Source organism: Notolepis coatsorum (assembly GCF_963971535.1).
Source record: "Notolepis coatsorum genome assembly, chromosome: 1".
NCBI lineage: Eukaryota > Metazoa > Chordata > Actinopteri > Aulopiformes > Paralepididae > Notolepis > Notolepis coatsorum.
Window position 1 is genome coordinate 146,255,274 of NC_140165.1, and position 23,301 is coordinate 146,278,574.

At 45.1% G+C, this 23,301-nt stretch overlaps 1 protein-coding gene across 2 annotated transcripts in view; it reads left to right on the forward strand.

Moving 5' to 3' along the window:
• Positions 1-23,301, forward strand: part of dbnlb (drebrin-like b) — a 45,221-nt gene that overhangs the window by 4,966 nt on the left and 16,954 nt on the right. For both annotated transcript variants that reach the window (XM_084313345.1, XM_084313346.1), the window contains exons 2-6: positions 4,950-5,005; positions 5,210-5,322; positions 5,421-5,495; positions 7,028-7,174; positions 10,628-10,705. In XM_084313345.1, the coding sequence (XP_084169471.1) occupies positions 4,950-5,005; positions 5,210-5,322; positions 5,421-5,495; positions 7,028-7,174; positions 10,628-10,705 (469 nt within the window). The remainder of the gene's footprint in view (positions 1-4,949; positions 5,006-5,209; positions 5,323-5,420; positions 5,496-7,027; positions 7,175-10,627; positions 10,706-23,301) is intronic.

Here is a 23,301-nt window from a genome sequence, read left to right on the forward strand (position 1 = left end):
GTGAATACATTACCCAAGGCAGTTGTCCTTAGGTAAATAGTCCGTAGTTAGTGCATTGATGTGCTAGTTAGTTAGTATATTGATGCACGGCGGTAGCTAGCAGTATAGCGATGCACGGCGGTAGTAGTTAGTGCATTGATGTGATAGTTAGTTAGTATATTGATGCACGGCGGTAGCAGTATAGCGATGCACGGCGGTAGTAGTTTATAGTGCATTGATGTGCTAGTTAGTTAGTATATTGATGCACGGCGGTAGCGAGTTAGTTGATAGTTAGTAGTATATTGATGCAGGTAGGTAGCTGATGTGATGGACTTGTGGAACTGAGAGAAGTTCTGAAAGTTAGGAGCGAGCGTTAGGAGTAACGCGATTGGGCGCTGAGAGGCCAATCAGGGCGCGCAAACCGAACGCGGAAGGACAACTGCCTTGGGTAAAGTATTCACGCGGCCCGCTCTCGCCCAAAGCAGCCAAGTCTAGCAGCGCCAACACCAATGTAGAGGAGTAGAGCGTATGCAGCCACAAGGGGCGCAACAAATTGGAAGGCATTGGTTGCAGCCATGAGTGCCGTAACGATTAACTTCAGTGCAACTTTATGCAAATGATCCGTCCAAAGCGGCGCACCTGCCTCGTTCAATTCCGATCAAACTAGGAGTTGCAGATAAATATGAATTAAGATCCAGCAACTGCAAGGCCTATGTATTGCCTAAATGTTGTCGGATACATATTTGAGTGGACCATGTAGATTCAAGATTCAATGTAGGTGGAAAAAGAGAGTTTATGACCAAGCCCCATGATTGAAAGCTGCAAGCTGAAACCAAGCTCTCTCCATCTCCAATCAGCTGTAAGCAGTGTTTCCATGGTAGATGGCTTCTTTGGAAATAAATAAATATATTTCCTGTATTGATTGATTGAAAATTGTATTAACAGATTGCAGAATGGGTAATACAGTACAGCTCAATACACAATTGTTAAGGGGATGCAGAGAAAGTCATCTTGTTTACATCAGGGTCCCCCATTTTCAATTCATCATATGACATACATGACATACAGATAGACAGTACTGCTACATCTATACATTTATGACATACCAGATTTACAAATACAGTACTGTTTTTGATACAAGAAGAGTCTAAAAAAGAGTATACATTTGACGAAGAAACTGTACATTGGAGGAGATTGGTAGGTAGGAGGTTGGTAGGTGGGGTGGGGGGGGGGGTTGGGTAGGTGGGGTGGGGGGGAAACTACATAGGAGGTGGGGGGGGTGGGTGGGTGGGGTTGGGTAGGCGGGTGGGGGTAACTGTACATTGGATTATAGACGAAACCTTACTTGGTCCCAAGAAGAGGGACTTGTGTATTATTGGGTTTAATAGGACATTTATTGTACATTGGAGGGGGTTGCGTTAGGACATTTACAGGGGCCAGTTTCGAATAGCAGTCTCTCATAGGTGCTCTTTGAGAGTGGTTTTGAAAGTGGGTAGTGATTCACATTCCTTTACAGCTGTGGGTAGGGCGTTCCACATTGATGTGGCATAATTGCGAAACGTGTTTAGTCCCTTGTTTGAGCCGAATCTGGGTTTAACATGATTTGTGGAGCTCCCTCTGGTGTTGTGGTCGTATCATGAAACACAATAGTTTGGGTGAGAACAATCCATAACCTGCCCCTAGTGACTGGACACAGGAAATGCGTTTGCATCTCTGTCGCTGTGTGTCCTTGTTATTTATCGTTTACCTTAGGTAGATGTCTTTCCTGGGCAAGTTGTTGTAAGCATTTAATTGATATTTAAATGAAACCAATGAAAACCTGTGTCAGTGTGTTGATCATAGCCAGGTGAGCCATTGATGGTGCTTAGTGACAATAATACCGGTAATAGGTTTGTGCTTTACAAAATTGGATTTGAGTAATATCTGTCTACTGACTCATCAGTGGCCCATCAATCAAAGCTTTTCATGTGTTCCATGAACTAGGTTAGGTCTTGAAGGTATTTATAATCATAATTTAGTGTCAACATTTGTACTGCTTTCTTCTCTTATGCTGTGATCCCAAGCCATAGAGCAGCTTCAGTGCTTCGTCACACAGCAGTAATGCTCACTCGAGCTTCATGAGTTTGAGCTTCATGTTATCAACTGACTGTATGAGAGGATGATGATAGGCTTACGAGATAAGATTCTGAAGGCTAATCTGGCTTGTATACAGCAGGGTGGCATCAGCCCCAGGCCGCTGAGGCCCACGTAACGTTGACTGATCCACGCTCGGGACCGCATCTAGAACATCATGTGGTGCAGAGCAGACGGTTAAATCTTTCTCGACCCACCCTTCCTGTTTCCAGAGAGGTCTTGTCAGCGGAGAGACCACAGTGAAGAGGAAGTTGTTGAAATAGCCTTGTATTCAGTGAATAGTCTTAATTGTCTGCTCTGATGTGTCTTGTAGCATGTTGTTGACCCCACCTCTTTCATGTGACTTGGGGGTCATTACACTGGTTCCTTGTCTGTTTTAGAATATGTTACTGAGAACTTTCAATGTACTGCAAGGTTTAGGCTAGCAGAAAACTTTAGGCTAGTTTAGGCTAACCTATAGCAACATTTTTGATGTAGCTTGAGATACTAGACAGTGGGGATGTCCTGGCTGTTCCAGACAACCCTTTGCTATTAGGGCCCCAAGGCAATGCCTGTGTCCTAGCATGTCAAGTATTGGTAACTTGTTTATTCCCAAAATATAGCCTAGGTCAGCTATAGAGTGTTTTCACAGCATGTCATCAAACCGGAAGGCCATTTGGGAGATACTGAACGTATCCAACGCAAGTGAACTAGCAACTGTTCCTGGTCATTGTTGCTCAAAATGGTAAATTATTGTCGTGTTTTTGGCTGTACTAATCGGTCGGACTGGGAAAAGCATTTGGAGTACTTCAGATTGCCAAAAGCTATTACAAATCAGGGAGAAGAGTGCAAAAAAGGAGGCGAACAACCCCCTCCCCTCTGTCCTTTCCCGTCTGAACGAACTACTATAGTACCGATCAGCATTTCGATAAAAATATTTGTACTATTAGACACATTTTTCAAAAGTAAAGATCAGTTGATTGATTGATTGATTGATTGAAAACTTTATTAACAGATTGCAGAATGGGTACAATACAGTACAGCTCAATACACACAATTGTTAAGGGGATGCAGACCAGAGAAAGACTTTCGTCTTGTTTACATCAGGGTCCCCCATTTTCAATTCATCAGTTGATCTAGTAATGTTATTGAATCGCCTACCTTGGCTTTCACAATAATACACATGTGACATGTCATCGATGAGCTGATACTGTGCCTCGCTCACCCATCCACACACCATCTGGTTATAGGCAATAGTAGGCATCCAAACCTTCCAAGATGAAGGAGCCAGCTCGTACGGATCTTCACCACCTATTAGTCTGAGTTTATCAGAATATTGCGCCTTTTCCTGCCGACTACCGTACTTTTCGCACTATAAGCCGCACCGGACTATAAGCCGCAGCAGCTAAATTGAATGATGTGTACATATATAAGCCGCACCGGACTATAAGCCGCAGCAGCTAAATTGAATGATGTGTACATATATAAGCCGCACTGGACTATAAGCCGCAGGTGTTTTAATGTTTAATTACCATATGTAATTAGCATTGGGACACAATACTGTTGGACAAATAACAAGAATTAACTCATTTACAAGTTATATTAAGTTTAGCAAATAAGGGAACAGATAAATAACATTTCAATGCAGTCAAAAAAGCAATATTTAGATTTTAACATTTTGGGGTTTGGTCACGTCGATTCACATATAAGCCGCACCGTTATATAAGCCGCAGGGTCGAAAAATGGGGGGAAAAGCCGCGGCTTATAGTCCGAAAAGTACGGTAAGTCCTTCTCTGTAGGTTCTAGCAGCTTCCACACACTTTCCTGAACTTTTCTGTGGTTTAGACATCCTAAAATCCTAAAAAGTTAACTTAAATCAAACATTCAGCGTGCAATCCATTCTGATGTTTAAATCCCAGTATCTCCGCACTGTCCGGGTTACTGACCAAATTGTGACGTCGGTGCAAACACTCTATATATATTTGTTTACACTTTAAAGAAATGATGTTGAAGAAAAACAAACATGTCCATAATAGTAACTGGTCCTAAATGAAAAAGAGATGCGACTGCCTGGTGAGTATTTTATGTAGCCAGCAGAATGTGTGAGTTTTGTTAATGTAGCTGACGAGTGTTATGATTGGAGCTCACCCTTTTTGAGATTAGACCAATTGTATTGAAAATACCGGTGCCAATACTGATACCGATACCAAAACAATATTTTTTTTATATGAGTTATGTATGAGTTATGTATGCCGCATGTGCTGTGTAAGCCAATCAGAGGCGTTGTTACATTTTGGATTGTAGTTGAATAGAAGAAATTATATCTTGGAACAAACATGCTTATTGGCCCACTGACACTGATGAGATTAACTACTTAAGATATTGAAATTGACACCGTCATTCATTACCAAAATCTTTATAGCACAGCAATTTTCGATATTCATACAAGTATTGAATTTCAATACGCAGCCCTACGGATTTGTTTTAATTGTTAAAATTCCAGTTTGCTGCTACATCCTACAGCTTAACTACACCCAGTGGCCACTTTAGATACACCTGTACACCTAATAAAGTTGCCACTGAGTATATTATGTTAGGTGTATCTCACTACGCTAGTCCTGGTAAGTGTATGGTTAAAGCCCCCTTATATTAACAAGTCCTGCAAGCATGTCATTGGATTTGTGTATGCAACTTGCCCCATGGGTCTTAACTTAAAGGCCTTTCCAATTGTATATAAGAATCTGTTGTAAGACATTTTCCAATAATGCTACAAAATATATAAAATATAGCTTGTTGTCTTCTTCATTGACCTGTACTTGGCAGTTGAGTGCCATGTTAATCTGTGTCCTTCTCAATAGGGCCTTGTTCACTTATGAGGGAAACAGTAATGATGTCCGCTTGGCAGAGAAGGGAGGTGAGTATTGTTATTATCAAGCTGTTTGCTTAAACTGATTTGATCATGAGCTGTGCAACAGCTGCACTGTCAGCAGTAGAGCAGCTTGCTGGAATACCAGCCCATATCTACATCTCCTCAACCCGTTATTTGTAAGGGGGGAAAAAGGCTGTCCACGGTTACACAACCAGCCATTTTGTCTTTACCACAATGTTTGTATTTCAGATGGAGGACTGGAGGAGCTGGTGGAAGAGCTGAACAGTGGAAAAGTGATGTACGCTTTCTGTCGGGTCCAGGATCCAAACTCTGGCCTTGCCAAATATGTCCTCATCAACTGGGTTAGTGCTCGACTGCACTCCTCATCCTCTGTATGTCCCATCCTTGTGTTTTCAGCTTGTGGAATGTTGAAGAATTCTTATGTTGGTGCTTGTTTCAGACTGGAGAAGGAGTGAAAGATTCAAGGAAAGGACTGTGTGCCAATCATGTCAGCTCCATGGCAAACTTTCTCACGGTAATTTGGCATTGTGTACTTGTGTTGTGTACTCGTGTTGTGTAGTAAGTTTTCAGCATTGTGTACTCGTGCTGTGTAGTAAGTTTGCAGCATTGTGTACTCGTGCTGTGTAGTAAGTTTGCAGCATTGTGTACTTGTGTGTAGTTCGTTTGCAGCATGCAGTCCCCTTCTGTTCATGTATTAGTGTATGGAATTGTATTTCAGTGTTTGTTGCTGGTATGAAACAATAGAGAAGTACATTTACATTTACAGAAGTACTTGGAACTAATATCAATGTGATTCATACCCCGCCACCACCAGCAGCCACTGTACGTCAACAAAGCACTGGGCAGTGCGAGCATTAATCAAGATAATGTAGTAGCAAATGAAGCAGGTTGTAGGAGAAGATAAATCAAATAAAATGTATTTGTAAGGCCCATCAACACACGTTAATGTCCCCATGGGCCGGACACGTCTTCTTTAAACAAGTCAAGAAGAAACATCACAATAAATCAAGAGCAAAACAAAAACACCATGAAGTCCAAAAAATGTTTAATAAATGAATGCAACACTCCCAGACATACCCCACACGAAGGTAAGGAAAAACTCACAAAAAAACCTAGCAATAGGAAAAAAGGCACCACAGGCAATGTGGAGGAGAGAAACCTTAGAAGGGCTGTTCAAGGGGGGATCTCCCTTCTTAGATGTCGGTGATAGTAGTGTAGCAATAAAACATAATAATCGCAGCTGTGCTCATATTCAGTATAACAGCACAAACTAGTGTGATATTGCTTTTATACAACAGTTCTACAATCGCCATTTATTAGTTAACAGTAATACACAGATTGCAAAGGCTTAAGTCAATATGCAGATTATGATTTGTTTATTTAATCACTTATTTAACTCCGCCAACAAATAGTTCCACAACTGTGTTCTTGAACATGGACCGTTGCCAGGCAACCTGAACACACGTTTTTTTCTACACAAACATGCTACTTTGTATAGTTCTACACACATTACTGCTGGATGACTGAATTTGTTTCACATTCTCGACCAAAGGCTGCTTTTCTGTCATCTTCTACAAGTTACCAAAGACTTTTCAAAATAACTGGAGAAACGCGCTGTGGTTCCCTCCTCCCTCTTGGGGGAGGGGCAGAGCGTACCGATGCTGAACACCTGTGCTGTGGAGTGATGCATATAGTTAAAAGGCGCATGGAATGGGCACCCAAGTGGCGACCCATGTAATGCGCTGCGTTGCGAATCGGCCGACCCGGGTTCGATTCCCGGACCCGGCGTCCTTTGCCGAATGTCTTCCCCCCACTCTGTCTCCCGTTCTTCCTCTCTCTCTCCCTCTACCGGACTGCCCGGTAGAACAAACAAATTAAAAAAATCTACCAAAAACATAATTAAAAAAAAATTAAAAGTCTCATGGAATGCCTCTTGTTCAATCAAATGACTTGGTTATAACTAACTGTTGGTTTTGATTGTCTGTGCAACAGAGGGAGAAATGGTTTATCATTCCATATGAACTACTTTTTTTTTTAATATTCCAGGGGGCCCATGTCACAATAAATGCCCGTGCAGAGGAGGATGTGGAGCCTGAGGTGATTATGCAAAAGGTGGCCAAGGCCTCAGGAGCCAACTACAACTTCCACAAAGAATCCAGTCGCTTCCAGGACTCTGGTCCCCAAGGCCCTGTGGTAGGCATCATTTCTCTTACTGCTATAGATCCTGTCTAGGCTATTTGCCGAAGTATATGTGGTCAGTACGATAAAGTCACTATTATTTGGGCTGTTGTGGTGTCCACCATCTCTTAAGAAAACATCCTGACCAATGTCATCACTAGCGTAGTCAAGTCACAGTGGGGCCAAGTGCAGGAATCCTTCCTCCTTATAACTGACTAGGTTGGGTATCATTTGATATTTTTCCGATTCCGGTGCCAAAATTGATACTTCAAAACGATGTTGTTTTTTATCCTTTTTAATAAAAACTAAGCCAACACTGAATTTCCTTCTTTAAAAATCTAGTTTTGAGAAGAAACATGCTTGAAATGATATGTTATTGTATTAAATTACATTAAAACATTAACCATAAAAGATGCTTCTATATGTTGCAAATGTGGCAGGGGTAGGACACCACAGATCATCTCTAGGTCATGATAGCATGTTCCAGGGATCTAGTTTTCCTCTTGATACACTTTATTAATAGAACTATCTTGAGTTTTCAGAGGTTCCAACTTTTTTCCCCAAGCTACATAGTGCAGTTTTACATTTGAATTTCATCTCTTGTTCGATCATAAAACCGTAGTTACTGTACACTCATAACCGGCACTCGCTCGCTCTGTTCCTTCTGTCCTGCCTCTGAAAGCCCACAACCAGGGGGACAGCCCCTCAGCTCCAACACATGGCTGCACCAGACTGCTTACAGTATGTACAGTGCATTTAATTGTCTAGTTGTTGTACTTTAGCCATTGAAACTCTGCAAAAAATAAAAAGACCACTGCTAGGCTGGACTTTTCACTGGCTGTCCCTGTAATCTTCACAGAATTCTTTCATCTGCTTGTGGTACTGGTTGATTTGCTGAAGCACTGTACAGGGAGGTAGAGGCATATTTCTCTTGAAATGCGACAGAGCGCTTCAGAAGGTAATCTGGTAATCTGAAGGTTTACGGTTTGATTCCGATTCCTCCCGGCAGTATGTTGAAGTGTCCTTGAGCAAAACACTTAACTTCTAGCTCCCGAAGAGCAGGTTGGCACCTTGCATGCTTGCCTCCACCGTCGGTGTGTGAGTGAATGGGTGAATGTGAGGCATAAGTTGCAAAGCGCTTTGGATAAAAAGCGCTATATGAATGCATTCCATTTACCATAAAGTTTGCAGCGAGACACAGAGGGGTGGAGAGAGAGATGCTGAACCAAACACACGCAGTTTGGCTTAGGCAGCAGATTAAATTAAGAGACTTTGAGACCGGGATGGACAATGTCCACTTGTGTACCTTTGGAACAAATCTTTAAAGTCATGTTTTCGTTTGGAAAATCACACCAGTGCGACCTAAAGATACTTGATAATTGGTGCAAAATGCGATCAATTATCTGCTGCTGTCGTTGTCTGTTTCAGTGAAGCTAAGCGTTTTTCTTTTGACATGATGCTGTTCTGCTTATTGCCTGTCACTTTCGAAGTGCATGTGAGACTGCTGGCTGAGCGGTAGGTGAGAGAAAAGTGCTTCAACTTTTCTGACCACAAAAGGGCGATTGATGGTCGTTATGCATAAGGCTGAGACGATATGCCATTTGGAAGAATCGATGAATCGGAACCAAATTATCAATAAATATCGATATTTTTATTAGTATATAAAGAAAATGTACAAATTAGGGCTTCGCGATTCTTGCTATAATGTGAATCACGATTTTTCTCTCTAAGAATTGAGATCACGATTCTCTCACACAATTCATATTTTTTTTAAAGGTTTATTTTTTTTAGCATTTATTGCTTTTCATGGTCAGACATGAGTCATGACCGACAGAGGAGGAGAGGATGAACGGGAGAAGATGCGGGGAAGACATGCGACAAATGTCACCGGGAGCGGGAGGCAAACCCGGGACGGCCGCGTAGGTGTGCGAGGCACTATGCGGTGCGCCACGAGGGCGCCCCGATTCTTATTTTTTTCAATAAAATCATTTATTGCACTCTTTCTTAAACGGACAACATAACATATATCAAAGTGCTTGACTTAAACTTAAACATAACATATATGAAATTGCTTGACTTAAACTTAAACATAACATATATGAAATTGCTTGACTTAAACTTAAAAGTCTCTTGTGACATACAAAATAACTCAAGTCAGAATCGTCATCATTTAAAAAAGTAAAGTAAAAAGTTTAAAAAAAAATCTTCATCATTTAAAAATGAGATTGCATAGGTCTATGAATCGAGATCGCGATTTTTTTTTTTTCGATTAATTGCCCAGCCCTAGTACAAATGTGTGTTTATTTTGCAGCAATTCTTTGTCGTTAAAACTACCACAGTGATCCTTCTCATTTTATAGTCGTAGTCTCTGGATGTGATGGAGGAGTGCACTGCATATTGAATGCACAGTGCAGAGTTGCAATTCAACTGAATTTATATGAAATGGGGATGTTTTAACTAAAACATGCCACAATACCTAGTATTTTAGTATAGTATAAGGTATTTAAAAAAATATATATATATCTATGTGACTCCACTTATCGATATCATGCAGTTGTACGCATGTTGGCACCAGTAGTACCACTCGGTACCGGGTTCTTGGTACCCAACCCTATAACTGACATGATAAATGTTAATTCTGTAGTCATTTTATGTAGTTCATAGGCACTATTTACTCCTAGGAGAGACCTTTCTTTGGGCCCCTCATCAACAGAGGGTCGGATGCAGTCGCCTCTCTTGTATTTTTACACCCCTGCATGTCATGTAAACATTTATTTTCATTACATTCAGGCCTATTCTCATGCTTTGATTGTCCTAATATCTAATACCTAAGAGTAATTGCATTAAACCCATGATGTGAATATAACAATAATGTGATGTGCTGAGAGTCAGCCGATTGCATTAGGCCAGGGATACATTTAAAATTTGCCTAAACTTGGTGCGTCTGTGTGATACGTCTGGTTTCATCGCAGTACAGGTTTACTATATGACACAACTCTGCTACAATTCTGTGGCTTAGTGTGCGTCATGAGGATCGCTGTGTTGTACCCTGCTGCTGTAACAGAGAAGCCAGATCAGGCTGATAACTCGGCACATTAAGCCATCTGACTTATGAGCTCTAGAATACAATGGATGTTTTGCGACATTCTCTCAAACTGACATGGGGAAAAAAAGTTTTGTGTACAATCTGGTAACTTGCATATATTTCACTGTATCTTAGATTCATTTATATACTTTTGATGAAATGCTTTGAAATAATATGCCATGAAGCCTATAACTGGGCCATCAGGGGAAAGAATTGATCAGGTAATGGACCTATCTCAAGCTCCGCCCTCTTGTCTTGATACCCCCAATCACAACTGTTGCTTCCCTCACTTTGTCCAAGGAAAGCAACAGTTGTGATTGGAGGATCAAGAAAAGAGGGCAGGGTTTGAGATAGGTCAGTTGATTGCTTTGTTTTCTTAACAGGGCTCAGTGTACCAGAAGACCAACGCTATGTCTGAAATCAAAAGGACCAATAAAGACAATTTCTGGGCACAAGCAGAGGTAAGTAACCTTTCCCTTTTATTGGTATGAAGACTTCAGCTCCTCATCTTCCTCAAAAAAAAGTGGAAAGAAATGTATTTAAAGGATCTCACAATCACACATTTTAACCCCTTAACTCTTTGACTGCCACCAGCTTTCGCCATCTTTACTAAATGGCGCCAGTGTTATTGACCATTTTAGCGATGTTTGCAGACCCATCGTGTGTTCTGTATTATAGCTATGGAGACGATTAGTGCAGTGGCTTAGCACCAGATTTGAGGAGGATGTGGACGCGCCGGACAAAAGCACAACATTTTTCCCACGTGTTCCTCATCATCATAGCTTTCATTTTGGGGTAGGGGCCACGTCATCATGATGGATTTCAAGATGGCCGCCATGTAAAATCAAGGTTCTGCCCATTAATAAATATCTTGGTCCATAGCGTGCTCAATATTTGAGCGAACACAAAGGTATTGGTATCCCTGTAAACTAGAGAAGCTAAGCTTTACATTGGTATCATTTTCATTAAGCCCAACTGTTGGGAAGGTGTTTCTAATAGGAATTGATTCAAAATTATGTTCAATTTTCGCCTAGAAAAAACTGCCATGCTCATCTTCCAAAAGGTCCCTTGGCCGTTCACATGAATATATCAGAGTGAACATTGGTTTTATAGGTACCCACAAGCCTCTTCTTTCCAGACATACCCACTTTGTCCAACTTGCATGCTATTTGGGGCAATAATCAAGCAGGTTTGTGTAGGGGTGGGCGATATATAGAGTATACTCGATGTATCGCGGATTGTTCTACCCGAGATGTAGTACATCGCGAACATCGAGTATTTAGTTTATATGGCGCCGCCCGCGGCCGAGAGACACTCGCAGTGCTTTCCTCGAGAAGGGACGGCGGAGCTATAGGCTAACGTTAGTGTAGTCAGGGCTATACAGTGCGATATAATGTTGCGGTTGTAATTTCATTAGACAGACCAGCGCGGACCTTTAATAACATGTAATTTAATTGACACGAGCAATGAGCTAACGGTAGCTGCTAACCAAGGTATCCATTAGGATTATGCTAAGCTAACTAGCGATAGCTGCTAACCCTGGTAAACGGTCAAAGCGGACTCCACAAGACTAGTTCCATTCGTGAGGAAATGGGGTGGGTTATATTGACAACGCTTGACAACAGCAGTTTAAACATAACTTCATATTTATTAGTTATTTGTTTCTGTATATCATTCAATTTCCATCTCTGTGTGTCTCCATCTCCATCTCTTCCTGTTTACATTCGAGTGTGACGTTATCACCTACGGCAGCTTAGACCAGGGGTTCCCAAACTTTTCAGGCCGGGACCCAGAAAATAAGGCGTCAGAGAGCCGCGGCCCAATGCACATCGTCAGGCTTTTTTTATTTATTTTTTTGCCAGGCGACCGATTTTTTAAGCCAAATATCACTTCAATCCTATTAAGTAGTTCAAGGTAGTTATTCATTTATATGTGCTATTTATGAAAGGGCTAACTTGTTGCAAAATAATAATGATAATAATAATAGCCTCATTAAAATACTATTGTTGCTTCGGTTGTTTTCAGCGTTTTATGTGCATAATCTGTTATTTAGTTTGAAATGTTCGTTGAAATAATTAGATTTTTAGTTTTTGTTTATTTATTAAGTTAATATAAAACCATATAGTCACATTTTAGAATACAATAGAATAGAATTTTAGAATACAACTAGAAACACTGTCCTGGCCTGCTTCTAAGTTCAGTGGCCTGACAAAAAAAAAATTTACTTTACTTTTTTTTTTCTTTTTTTTTTTTAAATCATCTCGCGGCCCTCCCGTGGCTGCTCGCGGCCCACCTTTGGGTCGCGACCCCGACTTTGGGAACCACTGGCTTAGACGATCAAAACGCGAACCTAGAACAAACCCCGAGGGGGGGGGGCTGGCTCTCTTGTTCATTCTCGCCCCCTCTCTCTCTCTCGCTCTCTCTCGCTCTCTCTCTACATTCAATGATTTAAAGTAGCCAAACGTTACAGACAGTATAAATACTAACTGGATAGTTGATGATATAAACATTTAATTTCATTATCTGAAATATTCTAAAATCATTAAGTCTGCTATAAGCCATTATACCTTTGTGTGTGATTATTATTTTCTCACAGTAGGGTGTGTATATATACATATATATGTGTGTGTGTTTGGCTAAAGTGGATAGAAAACACAGTACTGTGTAAAAGTCTTAGGCACCCAAGAGTTTTTATATAAATTGTCTTAGATGTAAATAATTTTTTTTATTAGTGTGTCAGTAGACTACTCTTAGTACATTTTCATTAAATTATTTTTTAAAGCATCTTCATGGTTTAATAATGCAAACATATGTTGCAGGGACTTATTATAATCATCATATTGGCGTGACTGTATGCATCAAAGGGTTAAATCAAGCATTTTTAAGTGATTTAGAGGAAATGTAAAAATATCGCGATATATATCGTGTATCGCGATATAGCCAAAATATATCGCGATATAATTTTTGGCCATATCGCCCAGCCCTAGGTTTGTGCATGTGGTACAAATGTGTCGAACATTCTAACAACTGCCAAAAATGTGAATGTTGGGTTAGGGTTTGTTGTTAGAACGTTGAACATAGAAGATCAATTTTGGTGTCAAACTACACATTTTCTGGGTCAATAAATGTGTTAATGCTATGAAGAATGTCACCAGATGAATATTTGTACCATTCTAACAACATATTTACATCATTTTTTACTTGTTTAACACTTTCAGTACCGGCCATTAACATGGTAAAGCATGGTTAAATGCCACCACCCACTTCAATGATAGTGTTGTGAACGCATAATCTCTGTCTTAAATTATGGTGTCTAATCTGCCTGTCACTTATCAATGACTTGTTTGCAGTCAACATTGTCGAAACGGATTGTTTTTTAATCGGTTCATTTCCGTTTTATAGCATTTTGAAAAGCCCTCGTTTCAAGGAAAATATATAGATTCCGTGATGAAAGGCATTTACTGGAATATTCTGGAATACACAAACACGTTGACATTTTTCGGCCTATTTATGAATCGTTTTCAAATAAACGCAAAATTATCGATAGTATAATGTGTACTTATGCACGCTATAGAGGCGGGCTGAAATATAGATTCTCTCATTTCCTGATCGCGCACACACAGACACACACACACACGCATAGGGCAAACGCTTATATCTCTGTGAAAATAGCTCTGATTATCCTAAGACTGGTAAAATAAATTCCTTACCTGAGATCAGATGTTATCCAAAAAGATTATTCCAATTCCTGATCGCCATTCCCAATATCGATCAAAATGTTTCTCTCTTGTTAGAAGAGGGATAACTTCTTCAATTAGATTTGATACTCCTACAGGTCAGGTCTGGGCGCCTGCACGCGTGAATATTTTCCCTAACGGGGTTGCACTTCCGCGTTCGGTTTGCGCGATCTGATTGGCCACTGACGTTTCTGGTCATGTGACATCTGCGCCAATTGTGTGACGCCTGTTTCTGCGCCTATTTCCGCCTCGAACAGCATGCAAACTACCTAACGCCTAGTTTATCACTGGTTAAGCTTAGGCGACTCTTTCGAAGTTGGTTAAGGTTAGAGTTTGGAATGAGGGCTGGTGTTCTATCGCCCTGCTCTAAGACAAACTCTAACCTTAACCGACTTCGAAAGAGTGCCTAAGCTTAACCGGTGATAGAAACAGGCGTCACACGATTGGCGCAGATGTCACATGACCAGAAACGTCAGTGGCCAATCAGATCGCGCAAACCGAACGCGGAAGTGCAACCCCGTTAGGGAAAATATTCACGCCGCCTGCACAGCAAAAGACAGGAAGTGGTGAAGGCAGCGTGACCTCCCACACGTTACACTTCACCAATGAGAGTCCGCGCTGCCAGGTGAAAAGAGAGCCGCTGGCTGTCTCTGCATGTGTCGGAGGAAGCATGTGGTAGTCCTCAGGGCTCCCTAGACCGACCAGTAGGGGGCACATGCGCACAACGACCAGGTAGAATATCAGGCATAAAATGGTTATGTGATTAAAATGCGATTAATTAGATTAATTAATTACAAATCTTGTAATTAATTAGATACATTTTTTTTAATCGCCTGACAGTACTAATAATAATACATGTAATTTATTGAAGTTCCTATGTCTCTGTGCCACCTCCCTCCGCCATAACTTTACGAGATAATTTGTTCTTATAGTAACGAGTGATCCTAATTAAGTCAAGTCAAGAGTTTTATTTGTCACGGCATACAAGTATACAATGAAATGCGGGTGGTCTTGCCCGCAACGATGTGCAATACAGTAGTAACAACATATAATAGAATCCAATAAAAACAACATTGTGCAATAAACAAGTAACATAGTGGGGCATCTCGGTATCTGTACATAAGTTATTTACAGAGCATGAAGGACATGCTAGGTCCTGTGGTAGTGCAATACACTGTTAGCTACGGATGAGGCACTGGATCTTTCTGTACATTGCTATTTTATACAATCTCAGGTTATACTATACTATTTTTAAAGTGACCTTTCCTTAGTGGCCATACGTGTGGGCGTGTGCAGCATGAGTGTGTGCTTGCTCATGTTAAAGTGGCTGCTAGTGTGTGAGCGTGTACAGTGTGTGTGCTCATGTGTGCTTGTGTGTGGAGAGTTCAGTGTTCAAGGCTCTGATGGCCTGGGGGAAGAAGCTGAGCCGAAGCCTCTCTGTCCTAGTAGCTGGGGTTCGCAGGCGTCTGCCTGACCTCAGCAGCATGAACAGGCTGTTGTTGGGGTGGTGTGGGTCTGGATTTGCACCTCTTGTTGTATAGAACCTGCAGGGGTGGTAGTGCAATACCCGTGGTACGCTCGGCTGAGCGCACCACTCTCTGTAGGGCCTTCTTGTCCTGTGCCATGCTGTTTCCATACCAGGCAGTGATGTTTCCAGTCAAGATGCTCTCTACAGCTCCGGAGTAGAAGGACTGGAGTATCTTCCCAGATACTCTGAACTTCCTTAACTGTCTCAGGTGGTAGAGGCACTGCTTCGCCTTTTTTACGACTGAGTCTATGTGTGTTGACCATGTCAGATCCTCTGAGATGTGGACCCCCAGGTACTTAAAGCTGCTCACCCTGTCCACGGTGGCCCCGTTTATCCTCAGTGGTGTGTGTGTCTCCTGCTGTCCTCTCCTATAATCCACGATCAGCTCCTTGGTTTTACCAATGTTCAGGAGCAGGCTGTTGTCCTGGCACCAGCGTTCCAGTACCTCAACCTCCTCCCGGTAGGCGTTCTCATCGTTGTCCGAGATCAGCCCCACCACCACTGTGTCGTCCGCAAACTTCACTATGGAGTTGGAGCTGAACTTGGCCACACAGTCGTGTGTGTATAGTGAGTACAGCAGGGGGCTCAGAACACAGCCCTGGGGGGACCCGATGCTCAGGGTGATGGTGTTGGAGGTCTGACCCCCCACCCTGACCGCCTGGGGCCTTTCGCTCAGAAAGTCCAGTATCCAGGCGCTCAGAGCGGAGCTCAGACCCAGCTCGATCAGCTTGTCCACCAGTCTGGTGGGGACTATGGTGTTGAACGCTGAGCTGTAGTCAATGAACAACAGTCTCACATAGCCCCCCTTCTGGCGGTCAAGGTGCGAGAGGGTGCTGTGCAGTACTTGGGAGACCGCATCGTCAGTGGACCTGTTTGGCCTGTATGCAAATAGCATGGGGTCCATATCACTGGGGAGGGAGGCACAAATGTGATCCTTGACCAGCCTCTCGAAACATTTCATGGCCACAGAGGTGAGTGCCACCGGTCTGTAGTCATTGAGACATGTTGGGGAGGGTTTCTTTGGTACAGGGATGATGGTAGACATCTTGAAGCAGGCAGGGACCACTGACTCCGCCAGGGATTGATTTAAATATGGCAGTGAACACAGGGGCTAGCTGGTTGGCACAGGACTTAAGTATGCGTCCTGTTATACCATCTGGGCCAGCAGCTTTTCTGGTGTTCACCTGCATAAATACTCTTCTCACACTGTGTTCCGACAACGAGAGAGCGTCCCCGCCCCCCCGCGGATGCTCGATATTGGCTTTTTTAGCGATACCGATGTACCGATATTGTCCAATTCTTCATTTCCGATACCAATATCAACCGATACTGATATATGCAGGGTCCCCCCCCCCCCCCAAAAACGGAATAATTTCAGGTAATTAACATTACATATCTCTTGTCGTGGAATTAACACATCATTATGCATACTTTTGACAATAAAAAAATATGAATGTGTTCTTACTTGCTTGCCTGGGTAAATAAAGGTTAAATAATTTTTATTTTTTTAAACCGATACCGATAATTTCCGATATCACATTTTAATATCGGACATCCCTAATCCTAATAAAATGTCTAGTCGATTCATGCATGTCTGACTGTTAAACAAGTAAAAAATTATGTAAATATGTTGTTAGAATGGTACAAATATTCATCTGGTGACATTCTTCATAGCATTAACACATTTATTGACCCAGAAAATGTGTAGTTTGACACCAAAATTGATCTTCTATGTTCAACATTCTAACAACAAACCCTAACCCAACATTCACATTTTTGGCAGTTGTTAGAATGTTCGACACATTTGTACCACATGCACAAACCTGCTTGATTATTGCCCCAAATAGCATGCAAGTTGGACAAAGTGGGTATGTCTGGAAAGAAGAGGCTTGTGGGTACCTATAAAACCAATGTTCACTCTGATATATTCATGTGAACGGCCAAGGGACCTTTTGGAAGATGAGCATGGCAGTTCTGTATCGTTAGTGGCTTAGCTTGGCTTCGCCTTCTGCACTATCTCGCGTACGTGCACGCGTACTGAATAAACCACAAATGTACCTCTAATACCAGTATTAGTCTGACCACACCCCTCATCAGCTTACCTTCATAAGCAGGTGTGTGGTCACCTGCTCTCCTCCTTCTCGCTTTCACCACAAGGAAGTGCCTCGGTAGTACCCCACTTGACGTGTCGTTGATAAGTTGAAAAGAGTTGTGACTAGGTTTACATTGTGCCTAACCTTTTTCTTCTCTCACTTGTTTATATAAGAAAAAGGTTTGGGTCATAATGTATTCCGCGGAGAGTAGACCCGCTAGACCTACTCTTCACCACCGATTCTCCATTCCCGCCTCCGTCGTGCGTTCCGGTGCTGGGCTGTTGCCACTCTCGTGGTTGCCGACCCAGCCCGGGAGACTGCCGGTGGATAGTTTTCCTCACCGACGAGCCGAGGGTTCGGAGCCGTCGCTCCGGCGATGGCCTGATCTCGACTCTGGTTCCTCTGTTTCTGGGGAATCGCCCGTTGATGAACGGGGGATTGTCTTAGAGCCAGGGGATTTGCGACGAAAACTTTTTGCGTCTGCTCGCTCACGTCGTCACATGGTGGCGTGCAGACGCGAACGGCCTGGGTTTGGGGAATTGCTGGAGACCAGCGAGGCCGCGTCCGACTCTGGATTTCTGATGGAAACTGAAGACTTCATGGAGGAGGCGGACGGGTTCTTGTATGATGGTCCCGTGGAGGAGAGTATCCCTCCTCCGGAGACCCCGGGGTGGGGGGAAATGGCTCCACGGGGCGCCTTGTTCGAGGATGTCGGGGAACCACCTTGGCCTCATCAACAGGATGCCCTACTGTCAGCCGCATCGGATTGTGGCTCCTTGACCAGTCGCAGCCTGCTGTATGCGAGGGATGCGGGGTCGGTGGAGGAGGGTCCGCAGGGGGAACTGCGGGCCTTGTTTCCCGAGCTCATGGCGGTAGCCGCCGCTGCAAACGGTGTGCCGCTGCCGCAGCCATTGCCTGCTCCTGTCCCTGATGACCTCATAGGCCATCCCTGGCAGCGTCCCCCGGTGAGAGGGGTGGACGTTGTCTACCCATTTTTCCCATCGATGGGGGCCTATGTTCGTCGGGGCCAGGCGGTCTCCAACATCATGGGACTGACTCCCGCCTACGTACCAGTTACGCGGGTGTCGGGGTTGGTCAAAGGTATGGGGGAGGGCGTACCTCGGCTTGACAATCCGATGGCCGCGCTCCTCTGTCCGGATATGGTGTGGGAGCCCCTATGCAAGCCGGTCCTCCAGGGGAGGTCGGCTAGGCGATTGGCTTATTGGGGTGACCAGTCATTTATCGCCGGTACACAGTCGCTGGCTGCGGCCTCTAACATCGCCCACCTGGCTAGATTTGTATCGGGGATAATGACGGGCGGCGCGGATCTGAACGAGGTGAGGTGCGATCAGATCACCCAGGCTGCGGGAGCTGTGCTGCACCTCTCCCAGGTGCTAGCCATAGCCATGGGTAAAGTGCGCGCCCTGGCCACCCTGGGCCAGCGTCACCTTTGGCTGGAGCAGGCCCGTGTACCAGAGAAGAAGAGAGCCCCTCTTCTGACGGCCGACCTCTCCGACGCTGGCCTGTTCGGGAAGGCCCTGCTATTGATGACCTCAACATGCAGAGAGATGGCAGAGGAGAGATCCATCCTCCAACCCCATTTTCCGCCTCCCGTCCTTGCCGGTGGGGGCAGAAGGCTTCCGCGACGTCGAGCTGTCTCCGTCGCCGCTACCACTGCCCCCGCCGCCGCTGCTGGCCCTGCCAAGAGGGCTAGGAGACGAGACGACGCTTCAGCCACCGCCGGCCCATCCCAGACCGGAGGAGACGGTAGGGAACGTCGTGTCCAGCAGACTGTAACCTACCGTCCCTCCGGGGCTCCCCGGGGTGGCAAGACTCGAGCGGCGCGAGGTGGCAGGCGCCGTTGAGTGACTTTTCCCCCTCTGTGTCCCCTCCTCTACACCCTCCCCGGCCCCCCTATGATTTTGTGCCTTGATCACATATTATTTATTTAATAAAAAAGTTCCCTGATATAAGGGGGACTGTGGTTGGCCGAACAAACTGTGTGTTTCTTCAATACAAATCATGTGGTGGGGTTGTGTTTTATGAATCTACCCTGTTACGTTGGGGGAATGAGTTGTGTTGTGTTACGAGTTTTTAAGCAAGGTCTGCAACTTACACTCGGTAATAGGTTCTATTAGCTTGATGCTCCACATGCAATTAGAACTGGTGATATTCCATTGCTTTAACTAAGTATGTGTTCACAACGCTGTGTTGTTAGTTGCAGTAATGCTCGTACACACTTTTCATGGCCTAGCCATTACTCTCGTTCAACGTCTTCCTATAGCTTAGGCTGCGGGTATGGGATTCACGCACAGGCGACTTGTGTTTTTTGTTGTAATCCCTTTTACACTTTGTGGGTAGCTAACATTGTATTAGCTTATGCTATATGTGTTTTGTTCTACCGGAGGTTTTCAAAATGGCTACGGTTGTTTTCTGTGTGTAGGGATAGAAGGTGTGTTTTTCGGGAGGGGGTGTCGGATAAACCCCTCCTTTACCCACTTGATTGGTTTAGAGGTTGTTGACCCTCCTGCTGAGCCAGTCAGGGCCAAGCCAGTGCTTGGCGGGGGAGGGGGGGGGGGGGAGGGGTATTCTACCGACTCCTGTTATGACAGGATCCGGTGGGTTTTCCCCGCCCGTTATAGCGTTGTTGCTATGGCGACGCCTTCCATGAGCTGGTGTCGTAAAGATGTCGAGGGTAGAGCGCAGGACTTAACCTGCTGCGCTCGTTTTTGTGTCAAACTTGAGTCTGTTGGTCACGTGTCTCACAGTTTACATATCTTTTTCTTGACCGTGGTCTCATGTGGGAAGGTGTTTCTGGGGGAATCTGGTCTTACACTCTGATTAAGAAGAGTGACTGGATTAAAATCATGTGAAAACACAGGGTTTTTTACTCCCAGCTGTGCAGTTAGGTCATACATGTGATGCCTTTTCTTTATTTTATAAAGAGTTGAATGTTCATTCATGGAGTTGATTGCATCTCGCCCCTCTTGTCGTTTCCCTGGGCGTCTTGGGGATTCAATATGGTGGTCTAGCCGGCCTATTGTTGATGTGGGTATGTCCAAACGCACACATAGTGCTGGCTCAGGATGTGCTTTGGCCGTTGCTGACTGGCGCGCCTCGTTTGCTTTGGTGAAACAGCGTTTTTATGGAGCAATTGGGATGGGGGTTTTTCCTCTTCCGACATCCTGTGTGTTGTCGATGGGTTCCCGTTCATGTCAGGGGATGATGACGGAATGGGTCTGGGCATATGGGAAGGGTCTCACGCCCTAGGGGTGGGCCGCCGGACGCGGTTCATACCGACACGTCTGGGTGGCGCCTTCTTTTTATGTTGGGATCAGACGCGCATATCTGCCCCTTCTCCTGGGGTTGGCAGGTCGGCGTGGTTAGGGCACGGGACTGGTTCTGGTCGCGCTGGTCCAGATCAGTGCACCCGTTGTCCGCTGGGGATGCAGATCTGCTGTTCTGGTACCCTGAGGGACTTAGGGTTTTTTCGGGGGGAAAAATGCTAGGTCGATCCGGGTGTCACAGGGTTGTGCGTTATGGGACCCCTTGTTGGTACCGAGTGCGGGGTGCTGGGGGCTGGTCTTCCATATTACGCTCTTCTCTTGCGTTTTGGCGCTGAGGAGCCTGTTGGGTGGGGTTAACCTCCTTTGGGATCCTGTGCTCCCCGTATCGCCGGGCCCGGTCCGGGGTGATGCCCGTTGACCTGTAGGCCCGGGATGGCCCTGTTGGGAACCGGAACGCGGGCTGCGGTGGTACCGCCGGTGCGTTTCGGGGTTTTCCTGAGGGGTTATGGGACCAACCATTGCATGGGGTAATGCCTGGGTGGTTGGTTCTCTGGTGTGTTGCTGCAGTGTCAACTCCCGGTTCTCCGGTTGAGGGTGCCCCTGCACGTTCATGACGTCTGCCGATCGTATGGGCTTTTCTGTGGGCAGCTGTCAGGGGCCGTGTGGTCTACGGATCCCGCTCCTGACGTGCTGTTGAAAGCTTGGTTATGCGACAACGCCAGCATACGCCCCTTCCGCCGGGGCGGCTGTTTCGGCTGTCCTTTCTGGCGCCTGCCTCGTCCGCAGTTGTTCCAGGCTTGGGTTGACAGCCTGTTGCCTGGTCTTCCCCGGTGCACTGCCTGTTCCGTTGGTTAACTCTTGTGTGTTATGACCATGCTGTCTGCCTGTTGCAGGGCTTGTGTTCCAGGCGGTGTGCTGTTGAGGGGGACAGGGCCCGCTCGGCTGAGGGGCCTTTGTCCGAATACGCTGGCGATGTGAGGGGCGGGGTCACTAGGTGCCCCCCTGGTGGGGTCTTGATGCTGGCATCATGGACTTCTCCGGGCCCCCATTCCGGGGGTCCAGTCCTTTTGGTGGGTCTGGGTCTTCCTTCGCGCTCCGCTGCTACGGCCTTGCCACGGGGTTGGGTTTGCCCTTGACCCCGTGATTCTGGGGGCAGTAACGAGGTTGTTCCTCCGTTCGTTCCCGGGTGGCATGCGGGTTGTGCGTGTGTGTAGTCGTGGGGTCAAGCCACGGTCTGCTCACCCTGTGCGTTAAGTTGCTTGAGAGCTCTTCGCACGGTCGGGTCCGTCGCCTTCCCGTGAAGCCTCTAATAGGGGGGATACCCTCCATTAGGGGGGGTCGGGGGGGCTCGGCCCTCCCTGTTCTGATGGTTTTGGGGGGCTGTCAGCGGGGTGTATTTGTCAGCCAAGTGGCTCCGCTTGGCCTCCCTTGTGCAGAAGGCGAAGCCAAGCTAAGCCACTAACGATACAGAACGTTAGGTTATGACTATAACCAAGTTCTGTTAGTTAGGGGCGATGCTTGGCTTCGGACGGCCGCTGCAGCCCTTGACCTCACCTTGTGGTGAAAGCTTGGGAAGGAGGAGAGCAGGTGACCACACACCTGCTTATGAAGGTAAGCTGATGAGGGGTGTGGTCAGACTAATACTGGTATTAGAGGTACATTTGTGGTTTATTCAGTACGCGTGCACGTACGCGAGATAGTGCAGAAGGCGAAGCCAAGCATCGCCCCTAACTAACAGAACTTGGTTATAGTCATAACCTAACGTTTTTTCTAGGCGAAAATTTAACATAATTTTGAATCATTGCCTATTAAAACCACCTTCCCAACAGTTGGGCTTAATGAAAATGATACCAATGGAAAGCTTAGCTTCTCTAGTTTACAGGGATACCCATACCTTTGTGTTCGCTCAAATATTGAGCGCGCTATGGACCAAGATATTTATTAATGGCCAGAGCCTTGATTTTACATGGCGGCCATCTTGAAATCCATCATGATGACGTGGCCCCTACCCCAAAATGAAAGCTATGGTGATGGGGAACACGTGGAAAAAATTTGGTGCTTTTGTCCGGCGCGTCCACATATTTTTGCTAAGCCACCGCACTAGATAGTATGGCTCATTTTACAGGCATTGTTCATAGTCCATTACTGACTAATTGTTAATTTCTACACACTGTAGTTTGTTACACACTAAACATCGCCCCATTTCCAAAATAATCCTGTCTTTTTTCATAGATCGCGAGATATGACTCGTTTTATGCAATAAGCCCAAATCATTCTGGTTGGGCCTGAAGCCCCAAATACTCCCAAATCAAAGGTATATACCATGTACACATGTGCCTTCACAAAGTCATCAAGGGGGGGGGGGGGGGGGGAGTCTTACTCCGAAAATGAGATTGTTACTAAAAGCTTGGT